General features: G+C 44.3%; 1 protein-coding gene across 7 annotated transcripts in view; it reads right to left on the reverse strand.

Annotated features, from left to right (window-relative positions):
• LPP (LIM domain containing preferred translocation partner in lipoma) overlaps positions 1–23,146 on the reverse strand; it is a 626,695-nt gene that overhangs the window by 220,225 nt on the left and 383,324 nt on the right. For all 7 annotated transcript variants that reach the window (XM_031957434.1, XM_031957435.1, XM_031957436.1 and 4 more), the window contains one exon: positions 14,916–15,599. In XM_031957434.1, the coding sequence (XP_031813294.1) occupies positions 14,916–15,599 (684 nt within the window). The remainder of the gene's footprint in view (positions 1–14,915; positions 15,600–23,146) is intronic.

Below are 23,146 nucleotides of genomic sequence, written 5' to 3' on the forward strand. Positions count from 1 at the left end.
TGTGTGCACATGCACAAACACCCAACCCCCACTTTGCACAAAAGGGCCAGGGTGAGGGGCCAGGCCTGGAGCCAGGGCTGATCTCTCCATCCCATTGATCGGGCGGTGCACCAGCAGGCAACAAGGAATCTTGTCTGGAACAAGGCAGACAGTGTGACTGTAAAGTGTAAAAAAAAAGAAAAAATCGCAGGACCGGTACAGGGGGGCAGGGGCAGCAAAGCCCCCTCCTCATTTGGGGGCCATGCTCCAGAGCCAGCGAGGCCGGGATGAGGGGAGGAATAGGAGCATCGGGAGCTCTGGGTTTGGGTGCTCTGCATGCAGAGATTTCTGTATAAGGATTGTGAAAATTTCCCATTTCACTGACAGCTGCACTGAGGCTGAGAGGAACAAGGAGAGTGGCCCCTGGTCAGGGAACAAGGCTTCAGGACTTTTGAAATGTGAGTTATTGTCTGTGCTTGACTGGATTTCGATCCAAGGCCTGCTCTTTCACTTTGATGTGCCCATTTCCACTGGAGATACTCAGAAAGGGGGACGCTGACATGCAATTATAAGCTTCTCTCTGAAACAAAGGTTGCTCTTCCCCAGACTGTTCTTCACCTGGCGCTGAGCGCAGGGATGTCATGAAACAATAGTCTCAGAGAACAGAAGCGGGGGTTCACCCGGAGGGCAAAACGGAGGGTCATGCCAGAGTGAGGAACAAAGGAGAGGCTACGAGATGCCAGCCGCAGTCTGTGCTAGGGAAAGAGACGGGCTGGGGAGGAGCGCGGAGGGGGCAGGCGAGAAGCCGGGGAGGGCTCTGCGGGTGTCATGGCAACCTCAGAAGGAGGCCGGAAAGACCTGGGTGAGCCGGGCGATGCCCTCTGAGGGACCCGAGCATGGAGCTGGTCCCAGGGCCCCGGGGGGGGTCACTGAGCTGCCACCTGCGGGTCCTCAGACTCACTCACGAGGTGAGAGGTAGAAGGGACCAATAGGAAACTGGATGGGCAGGAAAGTAGCCGTCACTGGTCATCTAGAGTGAATGACTCAAAGACCCGTACCTTTCCCTTTGGTTTGGAAAGCCTCGGGCACCCTGCACAACATCACTTTCAACACTTTTAAACATGATACCCTTCATTTATTCAACATGGTTACCGGCTCCCTATGAGACCGTCCCAGACTTGCTGTCCGAGGAGCCAGAGTAGAATTCACTTGGAAACTAGAATTCACTCAAATTGTGAGTGGTCCTTGACCCGATGATATCATAGGGCACCAATGGTCAGGGAGAAGCTCCAAGTTCCCGAGGACCGGAGGGAAATCACAGCACATGAGACCCATGGCCATCTAGCCTTTGTCCTCAGACCTCGGGGAGGAGGAAATCCAGGGCGACCCAAAGAGCTAAGTGCTCAACAGACATGCTGATTTTGGATCCTCCTGTTCTATCCCCCATCCCACGCCAGTCCAAACCTAGATTCATCTTCTGATAACTTCTCCTTGGTCCTCATTCTGCTCTCTGTCACAAGACAAAATCCCCTCCCTTTTCCAAACTCCAACCATTCAAAAATACCTAGTAATTCCCTGAGAGGGACAACTTGTAGACTTAACTCATTATTTTACAAATAAGAATCAAAAGACAAAGAAGGTTCTTCCAAAAATCATGCCAAAGGTAGAACTGAACATGTATGAGCGCGTACATGTGTGTGATTATGTGTAAGCCAAATGTGTTCTTCCTGTGTGCTTCTTTCCTTTGCTTTTTGTGAAAGTACTATCTTTATAGATAGTTTGATGCTCATTGATTTTATCTTGATCCCTTTTTTTGGAGGGACAAAAAATTCTGATTGCCAATATCTCAATTGCTAGTTTCCCTTCTTCCAAATCTTTTTAAAATCATCTGAATTTTCAGGACCGAGCAATTTTTGGTAGATAACAATAATATGGACCAATTGTTTGTTTCTTTTTTTTTTTTAATCAATTTTCCACTTAGAATAGCACACAGGAAAATGGGGTGTGGTTTGGTGATCATTGATGGGGGAAAAATAATTATCACAATAATATTGACAGATTTGTTCTGTTTTTATTCTCCTTGCCATCTTTATCTACAAATGTCCCCATATGATCTGATTTCATCCATTTCCTCCCTCCACTTTCTGGAGACCTCTTGACCTTTTCATTATTTGTTGAGGTTGTATTGCTACCCACCGAGGGTGGTCTCCCACCATCCACTGGGGACAGTATGACAATGGATCTGCAATAGACCAGACTGTGCCCGAGCCATACCTGCCTATCTTGTTCCATTCTTGTTAATGCCCTCCTGTCAATTTGTCCTCCAAGCTGACATTTCACAAATGAGTTTTCATCCTAGGTCCTTGTTGCTCTAGGCTGCCACCACTCTTTCCAAGTGTTAGGTTTAAACCAAGATTCTTAAAAAGGGGTACAAGTACAAGAGTCTGAGGAGATATCAAGGGATCCATGAATTTATTTTTAAAAATATCTTGGTGTTATTTTAATTAGGTTTCTTTGTGATCCAATATATATTATATTTATTTAAAAACAGTTAATCCCATTCCCTAACTGATAAATGGTCTAATAATGTAAACAAGCTGTTTGAGAAGAAGAAATCAAAGCTATCTATAGTCCTATGAAAAAATGCGCTAAATCAATATTGATTAGAGAAATGCAAATGAAAACAGCTCCGAGACACCAGCCCATACCTATCAGAAATAACAAATGCTTCAGGGGATAAGAGAAAATAGGTACACTAATGAATTGCTAGCTGAGCAGTGAATTGGTCCAACTATTCTGAGGAACAGTTTGGAACTATGCCCGAAACTCTATAAAATTGCCCCATACTTTTTAATCCAGAAATACCACTATTGTCTAGATTCTTAAAAAAGAGCAAAAATAAAAAAAAAAGAGCAAAAATAAAGGGAAAGGACCTATTTTTACCAAAAACAAACAAACAAACAAAAAAACCAATATTTATAGCAGCTCTTTTTGTGGTGACAAAGAATTAGAAATTGAAGGATATTTATCAATTGGGTAATGGCTGAACAAGGTGATTGTAAAGGGATACTATTGGAAATGATGAAGAGAATGGAAAAACATGGAAAGAAATAAATGAACTGAGCAAAGTGAAGAAGATCCAGGAAATCAAGGTGCATTGTAAACAGCAACATCGTGATGATCAACTGTGAAAGACTTGGTTACTCAGATCTTGGCTACAATGATCCAAGACAATTCCAAAGAACTCAAGAAGAAAAAATGCCATTTACCTTCAGTGAGGGAAATGATGGACTCTGACTTTAAATTGAAGCTTCATTTTCTCTCTTTATTTTTCTTGCTTTTAAAAAAATATGGCTAATATTAAAAAATGGTTTACATGATTTCATGTGCATAACTGACGTCTTACATTCTCAGGGAGATGGGGTGAGAATTTGGAACTTAAAATTTAGAAGGAGAGAATATTAAAAAAATTACTAATAAATAGAAATGTTTTCAAAAAATGACTCCTCTAAGAGTCAGTAAACTCTACCACACTACCAGATGTCTCTCTGTCTCTGTCTCTGTCACACACATTTAAGAACCCAGACTTTCTAAACACACTTAGACTGATCCCCCACAAGCCCTGTCTGGGGCCTGAGCACAGTTCCCCTTCTCAGTCCTCAAGGACCAAGACTTGGGGTGGCCTGTAGTCGGTCAGTTTGAGCTTTCCGCGAGCACGGCTGTGTGGCGGGCCGGTGCAGAGTGGCCCAGAACGATCAGGGGCTCTTGCTCCCTCCGCCTCGCAGATGATCCAATTAAGGAGCTGTTTTTCCTCACCCTTTTTAACCATGCTTCCCCATTCCAAGGCACCTCCTCTTCGATGAGGTTATACATTATTCATAACAATGTCTGAAACAATGCGACTTCTGGCATTTGGCAAGCGGGCCATAGGTTTGGGTGAAATTACATCGCTCTTGAGCAAACAGCCATTGTTTATTTTGTTATAATTCTTCACTTTGCATGTGGAGACACTCTTCTGCCACAGGATGTGGCAACTGAGACAGTCCTCAGCTCAACTTCCACGGCTCGCTGACCCAGGGTGACCTTCTCAAAGATGGCCAGGGCCACACGGTGGATTCCAGCACGGACCCACTCGCTTGGCCCTGTTCTAGGGCTGAATCACGACACTGAGGATCTGGAAGGGCCCTCTTCTCGTTCCGAGTCAGAATGCACCAGGGCGCTTTGCATCATACCGACTCAACGATGGTTGAATGAAGAAATGAATGAGTGAGTGAGTGAAAGCATTCGGTCCAACCTTCATTTTCCAGAGGAGGAATCAGAAGCTCCATCTTGTCCAATGACTGCCTTCCAAAACAAATGTGAAGCCGCGCGACTGAACAAGAGCTACATCTTTTAGTAATGGTACATCTGCTGCCAGTTCTTGCCCTCTCCAAATTGTCCTCCCATAGCTATCGGAGTTACCTTCCAAAAGGGTACCAGGGTAGGAGCCATCACCTCCCTCCAATGACTTCCCGTTGCCTCCAGGATAAAATGCCAAGTCCTCCTATTGGTCCTCTAAGTCCTTCATGATCTGCAGGTGTGAAGCTGTCCCCACCATTTACCATATGGCTCTCGTTCCCAGCCCAATCAGTTCTTCACACAGAACATTTCATCCTCTTGGCCCCTGCCTTTGCAGAGCTGATCTACCAAACTTTTGTAATGAATCTTTCTGCCTCTTAGATAGTTGCCAAATGTGGATTTTGCCACTTCTAAACAGTTCTTGCACCTGACCCCTTCCCTCTATTCATATGGCCACCATTTTCATTTGAAGTCACATCATATCTTGACTCAACTAATTTGTCTCCTTGCCTACATTTTCAGTCCTTTCTATCCCATATTCCCAAAAGTTGTCAAGATCATTTTCCTTAAGGAGAGGACTGACCGTGTCCTTCCACCGATCAATAGATTCCAGTGGTTTATTATTTGCAGATCAAATACAAATAAGCCTCTTCCCACCTGTCTTTCCAGTTTTATTATACATTCTATGCTTGTCTGCACTATGCAGTCTATCCAAAACTGGCCTTCTAGAGTAACTACCCTTGTTACTCTATCTCCTGTCTCCATACCTTCATACTAAGGATCCCTATGACATTCTCAGGGAAGGAGGGATTGTTTCATATTTGTTCTTCTATCTCTAGAACCAAGCACAGTGTCTGCCCCGTAGTAGGTATAAAATAGCTTCTTGTAGTTGAAGGACTTTGGGATTTCCAAGCTTCCTTCAAAATTCCATATAGAGTCCTCCAAAAGGACTTTTGGATCCCCTCAGTTGCTACAAAGATATTTCCTGTGCATAGGGTTATGTCTAATAGTTCTAATAAAACGGAACTTTGGTGAGGGAAGAGAATGTTTCATTTTGATCTAACAGCACCTAGTACACTCGCTGGAACAAGCACTTAATGAATGCTCACCAAATAATTGGATGGTACCATAAAATAAAGTCCCCATCTAGAAATTTAATTGTAGGATGAAGTTAAAGGCAAAACACAGTGGCTAGGTAACTCCCTAGCTACTTAACAAGCAGAGGGCTCTTCTCAACAAGACATCTCAACAAAAGAATGGAAAGAAAGTTGGGAGAAGCAGAAAGGGATAATGTAACTTAATTTTCTTTATTAATCAACAACTGAGTCCTCTTCCACTCTAGTCCACTCAATGGTCAGAAACTGAAGGACAAGGATAAATGTGGGGGCATGCTCAGCTCTGTTATTCCTTCGGAAAGTTGCACTTGAGGCCATATTCTGGCCATGTTGATTTGTTGCTGGCTTGTGCCGGACAGTGATTTCCAATTTTTTTACTCACTCTAATCATCACCTTGTGGTTTTAAACAACGAGAAACTTGCTTTCAAATGTCCTTACTTTGAAGAGCATAATAAGGATCTTTTTTTCAAAAAAAGAAAAAAAATGGGAGCAGCTGGAAGAGAGAAACCATATGACTCCATTTCATGTTTATAGAGCTGAGTATATAACTAGCTTTCCCCTCAGTAACTTAAAGCTTAAAGACAGGAAGAACACAGAATGTGGGGATCTGTGACATAAATCAGATGCTTTAAACTCTGAAAGACCTAATGATTTACACTCCTGGCTACTGAGTAATTGGCCGGTAATCACTGTAGACCCATCAGGATATGAAGTTTTCTGAGGGGCTGGTCTCCAGCCCAACAGTTGCAAACAGCTTCTTTGCTGGTGACAGAACACAAAATACTCTCATTAAGTTTGCAGATGACATTCAGTTGGAAGGGGAGCCCAGCACAGGGAACAGGAATTCCAAATGTCCTTGGCAAGAAGCAGGGATGGCAAGAACAAGGAACACAATCAAAGCAGCCAAAGGAGATAAGTTCAAGATAAAGAATTTAAAAAACAAAACAAATTATAAGCCCAAGGGGAGGCAGACGTGGGAGTGTTGGCAAGGAACCCTGTGGTCAAAATGGACCACTGGCTCAAAAACAATTCTAAGTCCATACCAAGTCAATTTATTGACTGTTTAATAAACAATTTAGGCAGAGCAGCAGATAGAGCTCTGGACTTGGAATTAAGAAGGCCCAAGGTCCAACCTTAAAATATGATGGAAAAGTTCACTATTATTATCTTTATTTTTGAGTAAAAAATGTTAATAGTTTTTAATAACAGCTGCATTTCTCTGCATTTCATCAGAATCTCATTACTCTCTCCATCCAAGAGAGTCATTGCTTATTTAAAGAAAAATGCGTGGAGGTAATAGTTTAAAATAACCCACCACTATTTTTCTGCAATAAAACAGAACAAAAACAATGAATGTGAAGCTAGAGGGGGGCAAGGGGACGTTTATATGAATGGATACCACATGACGGAAGTACATGCAAGAAAACAATACACATAATAGTCAAGTCCCTTTCAAAAGGGAGAAAAAAAGCTTATTTTTAAAAGAAGTCAAACTGTCACAGTTCTCAGTAAATATTAAGAGGATGCTGACTGGCTCACGATTCTGACTAAATCTCCAGGGTGTCTGCAAATCTTAGAACGAGGTACCCTACGTCTTTTCTTCATAAACTATCTTATTTACTTAAATATCAAACATATAGAATGAGTGAGAATGTTGCATAGGGCTTTTGGGGAAAGAGGAGGCCATACAGCCCTTTTTGTAGTGGCTAAAAACTGGAAACTGAATGGATGTCCATCAGTTGGAGAATGGCTGAATAAATTGTGGTATATGAATATTATGGAATATTACTGTTCTGTAAGAAATGACCAACAGGATAATTTCAGAAAGGCCTGGAGAGACTTACACGAACTGATGCTGAGTGAAATGAGCAGGACCAGGAGATCATTATATACTTCAACAACAATACTATATGATGACCAGTTCTGATGGACCAGGCCACCCTCAGCAACGAGATCAACCAAATCATTTCCAATGGAGCAGTAATGAACTGAACCAGCTATGCCCAGAAAAAGAACTCTGGGAGATGACTAAAAACCATTACATTGAATTCCCAATCCCTATATTTATGCACACCTGCATTTTTTATTTCCTTCACAAGCTAATTGTACAATATTTCAGAGTCTGATTCTTTTTATAGAGCAAAATAACGTTTTGGTCATGTATACTTATTGTGTATCTAATTTATATTTTAATGTATTTAACATCTACTGGTCATCCTGCCATCTAGGGGAGGGGGTGGGGGGTAAGAGATGAAAAATTGGAACAAGAGGTTTGGCAATTGTTAATGCTCTAAAGTTACCCATGCATATATCCTGTAAATAAAAGGCTATTAAATAAAAAAATAAAAAAAAATAAAAAGAGGAGGCCATAAAGAAGTCAAATAACTAACTACAGACTAGCTAACAATCTCATCTCCCACCTCCAGGCCTTTGTCTTGCTATCCTTGCTATCTAGAAGGCGCTTCCACTTCATCTTCCTCTTTCTGAATCTTTGTAGTCTTCTTCTCAGCTCAGATGTTAATTCCCCCAAAGACTTTTAAAATGGCCATCCAAGGGCCAAGTGCTCTTAACTTTCTCAGGGGTAAAGTCATCCTGGTTTAAGGGAAATACTGTTAGAGAATCTCCATCAATCTTCTTCATTACTTTTATCAAGGACACAGCCATCATTCCTGCAATGTCCTGAGGGGGATGGCCATGGTGGATTGTTTCATTAATAGTGAAGAGAGGCATTGTTTGGGAGATGATGATGATGATGATATCCACAATATGCATCTCTGAGTTACTGGAGGAGGTATTCCCATGAATGTGGGTAAAGGTCTCCAGGGATAATCACCAACATATACTGGTGGCAGAGACTTCCACCTGAGGAGTTCTCGATGCAATAAAGACACTTCAACAGATTTTTATTAAATACTATAGTTGAGGGAGAGTCACTAATAAACAAAAGTGCCCTTGAGGGTATTTATCAGAGAGGAGGGAATACAAAGTAATGGGATATAATTTTGGGAACCAAAGAACTCGAAAGGAACTGGAAAAGGTTGTATGTAAAAAAAAATGGCTACTGGGCTATTCTCAGAGGACACTGGGGACTCCAAGAGGACCAGGAGAAGAAAGAGCTCATTCTAAAGATGTGGGAACATTGATATAATGACTCAGAGGTGAAAGACACAGTGGGCTGTACTGCATGACCCAGACGTTTCCAGTAAAGCTCTTGTCTTTTCATAGCCAAGAAATTACATTTAACTCAAGTGTTCTCCTTTGTCTCAACAAACAGCCGAGTATTCATCCTGACCAACAGTGTTTAGTGACCCAACGTGTCTCCTTGACGATGACCACAACCTTGGTTCCCAAAGTTCAGAACGCCATCACTTAGCTCACCTCTCCAGCGAGTCCAGTGGGGGTTTGGTGAGAACCTTCACATGACCAGTCAGACTGAAGGGATGGTGGGAAAGACTTTAGATCGTTTCATCTTATGAATCAAAGCTAAAACCACTAAAGAGCCACAGTGCAGAGGTATGACCCTGAGCACTTTCCCTCTCTTTTCCCAACATGAAAAACTATCTAAATACAACTCCATGATCATGAAACACTGATAATCTTGGTAAAGGAAAAGATGATGATAACAATGGGCACTGTTATCAATACCAATTATTAATTAGTATTAATACCATTTTGATCTGCACATGGTAAAGAACATGATAACAAACAACAAAAACAAATGAATATCCACAATAACTTATGATAAAATAAGAAAATTATGCTTGTGAAACAAAATTACAAATGGGAAAAAGAAAAAAGAAAGCGTGCCACCAGCATTCCTTCCAAGAACCTAGGAATCCATCATGGCTACAAGGCCATTAGAGCAATTTCTCAGACAAATCTTCCCTGAGATGCGTTTGGCATGTTCTTCCTTTCTCACCCTTGGCTGGCACATCTTTTTTTTTTTTTTTCCTGATTCCTAAGTCCTGTCAGATTTTTTCCTCTTATTTCTTGAATTTATCCTTCCCTCTCTTTCCTTATGAACTATTACCCTCATCTCTGCATGATTCTTCTGTCACCAGGAATATTTCAACATCTTCCTCTTTAGTCTAGTACGTGCTCTCAAAACTCCCCTTCTGATTCAACCCCCTGCCTTCCCTGACAAGGATATTTTCTCCATAGTTGTCTCTTGACATTGGAAGCCATCGGCAAATCTGTAGGAACTCAATTTTTTAAGTTTCTCAGAATTGTAAGGGGTTACCCAAGCCAACCCACACATAAATGCCCTGTCCTACAATATCCCCAACAAGTCATCATCCTACCTTTGTCAAAAGACTTCTACTGAAGTAAAATTCAAGGCCTCCTGGGAGTCCTGACCCTTTGTACCCCACAGTACCTTTAGACTATGATTGCCACAGATGTCTTAACAAATAGAGATTTTTCCCATATCAAGGGTACAAACTCCCAGCAAAATACTCCCAAACTTTATCCCAGCAGATAAACAAAGTGTCTAAAAGACAAGGAGAGGAATTCTTTTGTCAAAGGCGATGGAAAGGGAGTGATGTTACCATCAGGTTTGTCAAGGTTTAGAGAGCTCCAAACTAAAAATCATTAACTAAAGCAATTTCATCCAGTGATAAAAATTGTGCCTGTGATACAGGAAAAAGATAAGTACTGAATCTGCAATTTCAATGGAAATCCTGAGAAGTTCATTTCTTCCTTCCTTCCTTCCTTCCTTCCTTCCTTTCTTTTTTTTTTTTTTTTTTTTTTTTATCAATTTATCAATGCAGGTCAATACCTTCTCTGAAACTTACATTCATAGAGTTCTCTAGATTATTGAAAGTTTAAGTGATTTGTCCAGGATACAGTTAGTCTATGTCTAAAGTGATAGTTTTGAAGAGCTCCATCTCCACTCTGTGCTATTCCCCAAGCTCTTCAGGAATCACTGAATAAATGACAGTTTAATCTGATCTTATGATATAATTGAAATTAAAACCCCTATAACCCCATGAACAAGTCAAGAATATTCTCCTGGCCCCATTTTGCCTTGTAGGTCAAATATTCTGGTCTCTGGCCTCAGCATCCACAAACAATCGGTCTATTCCGAGCCCTCCCTGTCCTTGAGAAGGCTACTCACATTGGAAAGCTCATTTAGAAATCCCAGGAAGCCTTCTCTGGTCATCTGATACTTAATAGTTCTCTCTCTTTTAGAACCTTTAAAATCCTCTAAAATCTTTCAGTATTTCTTCTCTGTATGACTCAAGAGAATGGTGAAATTTCAGAGCCTCTGGAATGCTGATAGCATTTCCCAGACACCGGCCTGTGGAAATATTTTATTTGGAAGACAAAGAGAAAACAAGTTTAAAGTGAAAAGTCATTGGTCTTTTGATAGTAACTGACAGAATGACTTCTCCTTTCCTTCCCTCTCTCCTGATTCTCTCAACACCCCTGTCAGTCTCTCCTTTCTTCCCAGGAACTGGATCTTTAGTCTACATTAACCCCAGCTGCTGGAAAACACTAATAGTTTTCTGCTCCCTATAGTCTGGTGGAGACCTCAGGTGTATTTTACAGGTGTGAGTTACAGACTGGACTAGGTACGACCAACTCATGACCTTAAATCCTCTTGTGTTTGACCACTGAGGGAGGGTGAGGGAGGGATGATGATTCACTGGAGTTCACATAGATGGTCAGAATGTTTTCTCTTTAATCTCTTTAATCTCAGACCAGTTTTATTTCACTACACTAAGCAATATGGAAACTAATCATCTACTGCCTTTACTGGTCATTATCTAGTTATTAGATATATCTTTTTTTTTTTTTATTAGATATATCTTTTTGTTCTCATGGAGAATAAAGTCTCCTTTCAGGCTTCCTTGTGTCTCCTCAGTCCCTGGGGCTCTGTAACTTGCTGTCATTCAGAAACGGCTGACTATTCATGACCCCATTTGGGATTTTCTTGGCAAAACCATTGGAGTGGCTTGCCATTTTCTTCTCCAGTTCATTTTAGAGCTGAGACAACTGAGTTAGGTGATATGCCCTGGGTCACACAGCTAGCAAGTGTCTGAGATCAAATTTGAAGTCAGGTTTTGCTGACTTCCAGGCCCAGGGCTCTATCCGCTGCATTACTCGCTGCCCCAGAATTCCCAGGAAGCTCATTCACATTTAGGCTGCAGTAAGAGAGATATGGGTTCCAGGAATGAGAACGTGATGGATGCCTTGGATGGAGCACATATGAGTATTAGGGTTCTCTTTGGGTACTACATTTAGGATGAACATTGAAAAGCTCTAAATTTCCTAGAAAAGGCATCCAGAAAAATGAGGGTCCTTGAGGTTTTGCCAAATGAGATTTGCATCAAGGACATTGAACCTGGAGGAAACTCAGTTTGGGGGGGTAGACATATGGGACATATGAAAAGCTTTCAATATTTAAGGAGTTGTCATGTGGGAAAGGGATTATATTGAATTCTGAATGACCCTGAGGGAAAGCAAATTGGGAGCAGATACAGAAGGTAGGGGCCATTTATATTTTAGAAAATAAAACCAAAAGCCTCCTGGAAGCCAAGATTATTCGGAGATGCCTTCTGAAGCAAAGGCTCTCATCCTTCACCTTGGGGGTCACTGGGAACAGTCTGCATGGCAATTTGTCGGGTGTGCCATAGAGTATTCTTCGCCAGGCCATCGAGGTCCCTCCCCAAGCTGAGATTCTTGAATTATGACTATTATCATCTTCATCTTTGGTCACCTCCTCTTAAAGCAAATGTACTTTCTGCCGAAGGCACAGAAATGCTATTACCTGCTTTTTCTGAATCGTTCACATCACAGAATCGCTGTTATTCATGAACAAACCCGCTAATCTCAGGGATATCTGGTTCTCCATTCCCCTAAGCTTTATAGTTTGAAATTCTTTTTAAACAGTCAGAATCAAGTAGGAGTGACAATTTGGATTGTTTCTGGAACTGACAGGGGAAAACCAACCCAAATACAAAACACTGAAAACTCTTTCCTCCTAAGGATTTCTTTTATTCCAATCGGATCTCCTAAGTCAAAGGGTTAAATACAAAATGACCCCAGCCAGGACTTCTCAATCAATAGACGAGAATTGTTCTCCGACACAGGGGTGAGTGAGCAAGTTTTCCATCAGGGACTACAAAATTAAAAATAAACACAAGCTAGAGGCACAGCTGAATAGTCCTCACTCAGCATTTATATGGCACTGGGAAATTTCCAAGCACTTTGCAATCATTAATTAATTAGCTGAAATGACATCCCACTTTCTTGAGGTCAAAACTGAGGCACAAAGAAGTATATAGGAGGCCCTGGAGCCGAGTTCTTGCCACCAGGCCCACCGGTCGCGATCGCACTGAGCCAAGCTGAGTCAATAGCAGAACAATAATGGACTCTGTACAATGCCGGCTGAATACAGCAGTGTTCAGCTCAAAGCCCCACTATGGGAGAAAATAACACACACACACTGGAGATGTTTGTCGCTCCAAAGACCTCTGCTTCCCTTTCCTAAAATACAGGCAGATGGCTGAATGTCAACCTGGAACCTATCTGGGGGAAGAAATAGCACCTGAGCACCGAACCATCGGGCTCTCCTTATTTTAATAAGCCGCTGAACTCGATGCTGAGAATGTGCCACGTTGTTGAAAAACAAACGTTCTTGATGGATAACTGACAAGAGAAACCAATGGCATCTCTATAATTATACGCCGGATTATTGGGGATGACAAACTCATTTGAAGGGGAAGGGGGAGGAGGCCGCCGTCTTTCTAGTAACTCATCAGCTAAGAGACGCCACAAGCTCCTCTGCTCTGAATGGGGGGCCAGGGAGGGAACCTGGTCCCCAACACAAGCTGAGCCCTTTTTCAGGGTCCTTTCACAAGGGCCAGTACACCTCTACATGCAGATCCCATTTATCTCAGGAAAATGGGGAATTCTTGGGATGGGAGAGTTCCAAGAGCCTCAGGCCTCAGACCAATTCCCCCCCCTCCCCACTAGGCACCCAACGCCCCCGCCCTCATCCCCCCACTTGGTACGAGCAGGTCTGCTAGGAAAGGAGTGCCAGGGGTGTGGGACGCGACCCTCCCATAAATCTCCTCGACAATCCGGGCCAACGGAGAGCCCTCCCAAGCCGGTGGGGTCCGTGTGCGTGCCCAATGACTTTGGCATTCGCCAAGTGCCAGCTTTCACTTCCATGCTCCCTGAGAGGGGGTGCTGGGGCGGTAGCCGAGTGCCCGGCCACTGAATCCCATTTCTCCTGAATCGGTGGCTTTGTGTGTCAAAGGGGGCCTTTCAAAACTTGGTGCCGAATTCAAACAAAGGCCAGGCTGTCCAGCTGGGCTAATTGGGCTAATCTTTGTGAAGAGCTAAAATAATCTCTCTCTGGTTTTTCCAAAACAGGTCTTGGGAACTCGGGCCTCTTCCAGGGCCAAGCTCTGAAAGCACTCTGATTTATGTCATGGGGGCTGGGCTTCTCAAAGCGCCTTACAGATTGTCAGCCACCACCCAACTCCCCGCCGTGCCCCCGAATCACCGTCCGGGCAGGACGTGTCAGCTCTCATTAGTTCTCACACTGCGGGTGGGGAAACGGGCCAGGCCTGGGCCGGAGCTGGCCCTATTTCACAGGCCGGAGACACCGGTGGCGTCAAGAGCCTCATTTACCTCCGCTGACTCTGAAACCCCAAAGGTGGTTCTCGGAGGGGCCTTTGCCTTCTCCAGGAGTCCATGCCCCGGGGCCGGACCAGAACCTCCAGGCTCACACCGCAGGCAAGACCCAACCTTTACGGGCGCTGATTTCCCATCGTTCAATGGAAGCCAGCAACGAGCATCCTGCCACATTGGGTTTGAGGAGAGCCACATCCAACTTGGGCCATTAAGGAAGGAGCTGGTTCCGCACTTGTACGGTCTCTGGTGACCACAGCTCATCCGCCCCCTCCTAAGTGACCCTTTTTCTGATTCCCTACCCCATTCCACTTATTAGCCCTCTCTCCCTTCAGAAATCTCTCTACTGATTCACGGAGAAGGCGTTTCATCTCCAAGGAGAAGGTGCGCTCCTCCAGAGAGCAGACACTGATTGGTTTGGCCATCGTAACCCTCGGTATTGAATACAATGGCTTGCGAAGGAGATTAACCAATGTCTGCGGATGTAAACGGTTCTGCCTCCCTTAGAAGCGGAGAAGGCCAGAGGGCAAAGGGGAGGCGAAGAGGACCTAGATTCAGCCCTTCCCTTCCTCGGTGAGGAAACTCAGGTCTGGGGCACTGCACGCTGGCCCGAGATCGCGGATGCCGCCTTCAGCCAACACCTTTGGGACCGAGCTCCAAATCTGAGTCTCTTTGACACATTATAGGAACCACCCTGGAAAAGTATGTGTGAGTCTTTGTGTCTCCAAAGAGACAGACTTTGTGCCTCCTGCCAAGCGTCCCCCAAACGTGTCCCCGAGTGACCCAGAGGCGCATTCCCCACCACTCAAGCGCTGCGGTCCCCATGCTTGGCGTCTTACCTTGGGCTGCTGGGGGGCCGGGGCCTGGGGAGCGAGGACAGAGTCAGTGATGTACGTCTTCTTGGGCTCTGGGGGCTGGTACATCCCCGCAGGATTCTGGGGCCCAGCCGGAGGAGGAGCGTAGCCCGGCTCCGGTTTCCAGGCGTTCTGCTGCCCGTAGCTGGGCTCAGAACCGTTTCGTCCCCCGTAGCCCGGGTAGTAAGGATCGTGGTACCGGCCCTGACTGGGCGCGTAGCCGTAGGCAGGCTCCGGCTGTCGGGCAGCCGCCGGGCCGTAGCCGTAGTCGGGGCCGCCCCGGGAGGGTGGCGGGGCGTACTGAGCGGGCCCCGGGGCCGCAGGGGCCTGAGGAGCGTAGGCGTGGCTCGGTCCGGAGCTGTAGTACTGTCCGGGCGAGACCGCGGGCAGGTAGTGAGAGCTGGGCTGGGCCGACTTCACGTGCACGTTGAAAGTGGGCCTGGACGGCGTGGACGCGGTGGCGTACGAGGCCGGCACCGGCTGCGGGTGGGGCTGCGGCTTCAGCATTCCTATGGGAGCCACGGGGATGGGCGAGGGCTGGCCCGCCGGCTGGGGCTTCAAGGTGGACTTCTTGGTGGCCGTCAGAGGCGGCTGGTTGGGGATGACCATTCGCTTGTGCCCCGTGACAGGCGTGGAGACCGGAGGCGAGGCCGTGGGAACGGCAGCTCCCTGGGGAGAAAGAAAGAAAGAAAGAAGGGGAGGTGAGAGTCGCAGCCGGCAAAAAGAGGAAATCGAACCATTCCAGCTAAAGGAAGCAGCGACCGTTAAATAAGTCATGGAACTTGTGTCTTGTCCCGGCTGTTCGGAAACCAGATTCCTTGGCCAGTCATATTCAGAGCCATAAATGTTTGCCCGGCTGGCAGCAGGGAACCGAACACTGAGCCCCCTGGGTAATCTGCTGCTGTAACTAAGCTGCATGCCCGTTGGCAAGCCATGTGAAGGCAAGTGACTCGGTTTCCCTTAGGGAAAACAGAAGGTGACTCAGTTTCCCTTATGGAAAACAGAAGTTCTACACTTGAGGCATGCAGAGAGAAACATGGGACTAATGCAAAACAAAACAAAACAAACCTCTTGGACAACTTCAGGGACGCTAGATAAGGAGATTGAACCCTCCAACGTTAGATCCTATAGTATAGTGCATCAATACTGTGCAGAATGGGATTTCTCTTCATTCTATGGGATATTCAGAGGATAGTCAGAGACAAGGAAGATGTATTTTCAAAGTAAGATGAATAAGGAAGGAGAAGAAATCTGGAGCCATCAGAAGTAACACCCCTAAACCATGTAAGAACTCCATTGTAAAGACCACAAACCCCCCAATGTGGCCATAGTGCAGACCCCAAAGAGGTTCCTTTAGAAGAGGGATGGTATTTAATGACTGAATACACTAGAAAGAATTGAAGGAAGGCACGACTTCTACAGTTTAGGGTTTTCTACTCTGTGAACCCAACCTGGGTCATGAGCAACAGAACTGCTGTGTTCTTAAGCTGGACAGGTTTGGGCCCTTCTAGGATAAATCTGGAACTACCTCTTCACCTGGGGTTCAGCCTCTCCCTGCAAAGGGGTGCACCAGCTGGAGTGCTGATGGCGAGATCCCATGATCCTCAGACCTCTCTATCTGTCTCCATATTCTGACTCATATGATTGCTGGCTCAGATGCCCTAGTCAGAGTGGTGCAAGTCCATTTTCCAGATCTGTTTGGAAGAGTTCTGGGGGGAGGCCCTTCACTGCACCTCTTTCCCCTGCTATCCCTGCCATCTTGGTTCTACCTCCTATAGGACTGATTGCACCTTCTACCTCTCAGACTCCTGACTGTAACCTCCTAGAGGGGGAGAGTTATCCGTTCTCTTTTGTATCCCTAGGATTCAGGGATATCCACAGAACCGAATCAAACAGAATTCCCCTCCTCTCCATATATGTCTATCTTCTCCGAGTTCCTCAGGTGCTCTGTACCCTTAACCCATATTCTCCATGCCAGATTATGATGGGAGAAATAGAGCAGAGGAGGTGGCTAGAAGGGAAGGCACACAGAAGGGCTAGAGATGCTATCTAGTGGGTTCCGTTACCTACATGTTCATTTATCTACATTTTATATATGAGATAGATCTTTTAAAATGAAGAACTCAATGGAAAACTAATGAAGCAACATTTATAGAAGACAATGACCTAGAACACACAAAAGAGATGGGTAGATATGCTATATAGTGGGTTCCATTACCTATATGTTCATTTATATGAGATCTTATAAAAATGAAGAACTTAATGGAAAATTAATGAAGCTACATTTACAGAAGACAATGACTTAGAACATGCACAAGAGATGGGTAAATATGCTATATAGTGGGTTCCGTTAACGTATACGTATACGTTCTTCATTTATCTACATATATGTAAGGTACATCTTTTAAAATGAAGAAGTTAACAAAAAACTAATGAAGCTCTATCTATAGAAGACAATGACTGGAACACACAAAAAGTGTATGTGTGTATGCAACAAATTTTCTGATCTTTTTGAGGGCACACTCTATAGTGATTGCATCGGCATTCTGTAAGGCAGGTTTCTGAACTTTTTCCACTCATGGCCTCTTTTTTATTAAGGCATTTTTACGTGGCCCCATCTTGAATCTAAACCAGAGTGCTGTGACAGTGCTCGTGCATGCACGCTGCAAAGTGTACACGTTGTGCGTGTCAATGAAGTTGCACAATACAACATGGCAGGTGCTGCCAGAAACACCTTGGATTCAGGACATGTTAGATTGTGAATTAATTTTTGGTCATTGTGTTTGGAAACCTTTCACTTTTGCCAAATTTTTACATTCTATTCTGTGATCCCATACAGAATCACAACCCACAGTTTAAGAAGCTTTGCTCAAAGATGGCTGGGTCCATATGCTCCAGAGTGATTGGGTTTCCTATTATTTTTTCTAAGAGATTCTGGGTAATATAATTTCAAATGACATTCATCATTTAGGACGGCATCCATATGATAGTGACCAGGAAAGGAACCCAGGTCCATTCTTTTGAGGACTGATTGAATAAAAAGGAGAATTTCCACCCAAAGAAGGAAGGATGAGAGGATGAGAGCTAGCCTTCCTGGTCATCCATAACACTGGGCCATTCCCTGGAGATTAACCCCATTTTGTCCTCTCCATAAGAGAATTATTTGCATGTTTCCCTATTTGACCATGAGCTCCTGGAGAGCTATGACTGTTTTGTTTTTTCTTTGTAAATCCCACATTTAGCCCACAGATCCATTTTCATTTTGCTTCTGTCCACTCTTCCTAATTCTAGTCCCTGGGGCCAGGCAGGGCAAGCTCTATTTCAGTTTAAAAAAATAAAGCCCTGCCTGTCATCCTGAAAATAAGATCTGAGGATCTAAGATCTTGTCCTGGAAGGGATGTTAGACCTCATTTGATCCAAATGACTCACTCCACAAATAAAGATGTAGAAACCTAGAGTGGTGAAGGGACTTCCCTAAACACACACACACACACACTCCTCAGGTTCTATAGTGTTGTGTTGGCCATGTTCCCCCTGAAAACCTATGTAATTCCCCCACCTTTTTAAAGCCTCATTAAAAACACTGAACCAAAGAACATGAGTTCAGTGTCTGACTCTGCTGCTTATTACTTATGGGACTCAGTATCCTCCAGGTTAAACAAGATGCAAACTTCTGAGGTCCTTTCCACCTCAAGCTCTATGGTCTGAGGTCCGATGTAGTCAACAGCCATCGAATGCCATGAATTTAGAAGGAGCCAGATCGCAAATAACTCACTGACAATAAAGTCAGCCCCCGAACTAGGGGGACTCCTACCCGCGATGCGGCTGGGAAAACGGCGTGGATGACCAAAGACCAAGTCTGGAGGTGGACTGCTTATGTGGCGAGGCAGTGATGGACAGCCCCACTGGCAGGTATTTAAAGCCCAGAAAATGGGCACTCCCAAGCATGAAGCATCCCCTCCCAGGTGCAGAGTATTTATGGAGAGACACTGAACTCTCTAAGTCTCTGAGGAGGGAGGATCTGCGACCCACTTTGCGGGGCACAAGCATGAAGTCACAGCCCCAATCAGGAGCTGGAGCTGCCGGTAGATGTTCCTCTCAAGATGTCACCATGATGTGCTCAACAATCCTGGCAATGAGCAAGTCATGGGCTATTCTGGACTCTTTCAGAACCACAAATAGCGAACCTCGGGAGGCTGTGGGACCGGGCTCCCACAGGACTTGGGTCTGAGACCCAAGACCTGTGCAAGTCTTCCACCATGTAGGCTCATCTGCCACGGGGAGGCTGAAAACCATTGTCATGGGGAAGCCATTTCCCCAGGTCTGAGGTAAAGTGAGATAAAACAACACAGAAGAGAGATGGGGGTGTGACTATGTCTGTCCCCAGAAATGACTGCTAGACAACAACGACCTGTGTATATCCGAGCGTACCCCACATACATGCACGTACACATGCGGCCGCGCTCACGGATCCTCCTGCTGCACACTAACAGCCGCTTTTCTAAGGTGTTAGTTCCCAGTTCTGCTTTCAGTGGGATTTGCATGCCATCGGTTTCAAATGTAAGAGGTCCTTCTGCTATAAATAACCAGAGGACACATTGTCCCAGCACCGGCTTGACTGGCCCTCTTTGAAATGCCATTGGGCTGAAGGCTAATTTCATCTGGTGAGCTCCCTAATCTAGGAATGCAGAGAGAGAGGGGCTGATCTCCAGAGCAAGTGACTTTTCCAACGGACTCGGCTACAGTCATCACCAGCCAAGCTGAGGGCAAAATAAAAGGGGTGGGGAGGCTAGAAGTCATTAGTGAGAAAGAAAATGAGAGTCCCACTTTTTAGGGAGGGGAAGGGGAAGCCAAACCCAGTGAAAAGCCAGAAACACTGACTGGAAGGCCCCAAGCAAAGGTTAATATGCATTATGGACTTGGGCAGGGAGCTCATACCTACAGACACACAAACACACAATTTTCTTCTTCCTTTGAATCACACTCATTTTAGGTTTTTGATAGAGATGTGTCCATTGATTATGAAAAACTTCCTATTTTGTCAAACTTTATTTTACTTATTATTTTCATACTTTATTATATATTTACTTATTTGTTCATTTATATATTCATTGTTGTTGTTATCGATAACTATGAAATCAGGCAAGACTTTGTGACTCGACTCCCTCATCAGTAAATTAGGAATAAAAGTGCTCACTTCACTTCTCTTCCCAGGAAGGTGATGAGCAGAAAGCTAATTGGGATTAATGTGCCCTTTGAAATAAATAAGGACCAGGAGAAATCCTGCTGGGAGGAAGGAAGGGTTATCTAGCATTGCCAGGGTTTCCAACAACACCGGGATCTCAGTTCCAGGAAACAGGGGCCCAAATAGTGGGAAGACCAGATGCCATTTGAAAAGGACAGACCCAAGAAAGCAGCTAGCTTAGTCAAGGCCTTTCAACCTGGCCAGTCCTCTGAGGAACAAGCCCCCATTTTCCAATGCCACACGTTTCAAAAAACACCGGCTTCATAAGAGCCAGAAAAAAAGGGTAATCAGCTCCCTACGCCACAGGTGCAAGTCAACAAGACTGAACAATCGAATAACACAATATCTGAAGAGTTCAATGAGGGAAACACAAGAGGAGCACGGGGTTATATTGGGGAGCTAAGTGGGCCACACTCATCGGGTTTGATTTTCTATAAACGTCCGGGGGCGTCCCAAAACAGAAGGGACCGTGGGCAGCATTTTCCGAGCTTAAAGAATTCCCCGTTCCCGGCCGCTGTCAAACAACTATTATAAAGAAAACTTGTAATCTCCCGTACCCCACAAGCTCACAGGCAAACAGGCTGGCTGTTTTTCCCTCCCTCCTTTTGGAAAAATGCTCCTTCTCGAGTGATTACTATATTATTACGACTTTGAATGCATGTCAACTGCATTATGTGTAACATGGCAAAGAAGTTTCTCTTTTCATAACATATTTTGTTCTTCTAAATGGAGGCTGTTGGTCCACTTATTGTCAAAAGGATAAAGAGACTGAAGAACAGAAGGGCATAATTTCTAAGGCAAAAACACTTTTGCCACCGAGTAGGAGGGAGGGTAGGAAATGTTTTCATGAAGAGGCACTATTAGCCGCAAATAAGGCCCCTATTCAACCAACCTGCACACATCCCTTTATTCTCGGCAAACAAGCTCTGAATGCAGATAATGACTAACCGAAGCCAAATTATTCACATTCCGACTTGGCATAATCACAGAAATGGAGGTTTTTCTTTAAGCCTCCCCCTTCAACCACCCTTGCCATTAGGGGGGAAATTTAAGAACATATGCATGTGTGCATGCGAATATACACGTTTATATGTGTGCAAGTGTGTGGATATACTCATAATATACACAGAAATTCTTCTTGTAAGACAATATGTATATATTTGTGTATATGTGGATATAACATACATGTATACATATGTAGATACACGTTTATACGTGTGAATGTGTGTATATATACTCATAATATCTACACAGCTTCTTCTAAGATAAATATATATATTTGTGTATACATGGGTACACAATATATGTATACATATGTATATATATATTTATAGTGTGAATGTGAATATAATATATACACAAATTCTAGTAAGACAAATATGGATATATTTATGTATATATGGGTATACACATACATGTATATAAGTACATATACATAAATATATATTTTGTGTTGAAAAAAGAACGTATATATATATATATATAAAAGCAAGTATTTATGTTGCAAAATAAATGTTTCAATTTATACTATATCTCTCTATATATGCATTTTTCCTCTCTGTATACATATATGTGTATGTGTAATAATATATGCATATATATTATATATATATATATATATACATATATGTGTGTGTATAAATCTCTTCTCCCCCCCTCTTGTGATACAAACTGCTGAGACAGATGGAGCAGGCGCATCTGCTGCCCCCAAAAGAATTCACTCCCATGAGCCAAGTCCATGTCAATCGGAAGGAATGAAAATAAATCTGAAACAGGTTCAGCCCAGCCCCAGATCCGGGCTGCAGTGACCACATGGGGTCAGTGTCGGGTGGAGGTGAGAGGTGGAGGCTAGAAGGATCCAGCCAGGCTGGGTGCTCCTCTCAAACCAGAGGCCACAAAATGAACAGAGATTTGGAGGCAGAAAGAGCTCGGACACTTCCTCAGGCCAGCCCTTTAAAGCTTCTGAGCCTTGTTTCTGCCATCTGCAAAATGGGGCTGATGATGTTTGTAAACACTAGACGTTTGCTCATAGGCCCGGATGCTGCAGGTGGAATTTGGAGGACAAGGGTTGAAATTTCACCTTAGACTCTTGGCTGTCTTGTAACTTGGGCAAAAGGCCCCCAGCTCCCCGAACCTCACTTTCCCCAGAGGGGAGAGGAGATTATAATGTGTCCTAACTTTGCAGGACTTCCTTCTCTAAGGAAGAAGAGGCTGATGGATCTAAAACCCCTGAAGTGCCATCCCACCACAAGTAATTGTTCTCATTATCAGAGTCGGATGGTTGTGGTAAAGATCAAATGTGATCCTCAGTGGAGACCAGCTTGGTCTTCTCGAAAGTGGGAATCCACGCCCTGGGGAGACGGGCACTATTCCTCATTGCTCATTGGCTGGGCATAATGGGCCAGAAATCAGGACTGAGCCCACAGCCATCAGAATAGGCTTTTACACTCTCTAAAGTATAATTAGAATTACCCAGCCTTCCTTGGTCATTTTCAGCGACTGGGGACCTTCTTATTTTGAATCTTCGAGGTGTTTATTCTTTAATGCAGTCATTAAATTCTTTCAGAATTGCATTAACTCTTGCAGGCATCCATTGTTTCATTTATTTTTAATTGAGTATCCATACCTGAGATGCTCGGTGGGTTTGGAGCCTGTCAGTAGGGTAGCACTGAGGCAGCTTCCCTTAGGACTAAGAAAGGCTTCGGATCCAGGCCCTGAGGACAGGCAAGGAACTGGCTGGGATGGGCAGACGGCCCACACTGGAGATCCCTCAACTTACAGTGAACGTGACTATATGAGCTTCAAGGTTTACATCCTCATGACAAAGCAGGTGACATAGGTGCTATTGAGATCCAGAGGGGATAAACGAATTCCCTAAGGTCACACAGCTAATAGGTGTCTGAGATGGGCTTTGTCTCAAGGTGCGGCCAAATCCAAGTCCATTTCTCCATCCTAGTGGCCACAATCCTGG

The sequence above is a fragment of the Sarcophilus harrisii genome, chromosome 3 (assembly GCF_902635505.1).
Source record: "Sarcophilus harrisii chromosome 3, mSarHar1.11, whole genome shotgun sequence".
Classification (NCBI taxonomy): Eukaryota; Metazoa; Chordata; class Mammalia; order Dasyuromorphia; family Dasyuridae; genus Sarcophilus; species Sarcophilus harrisii.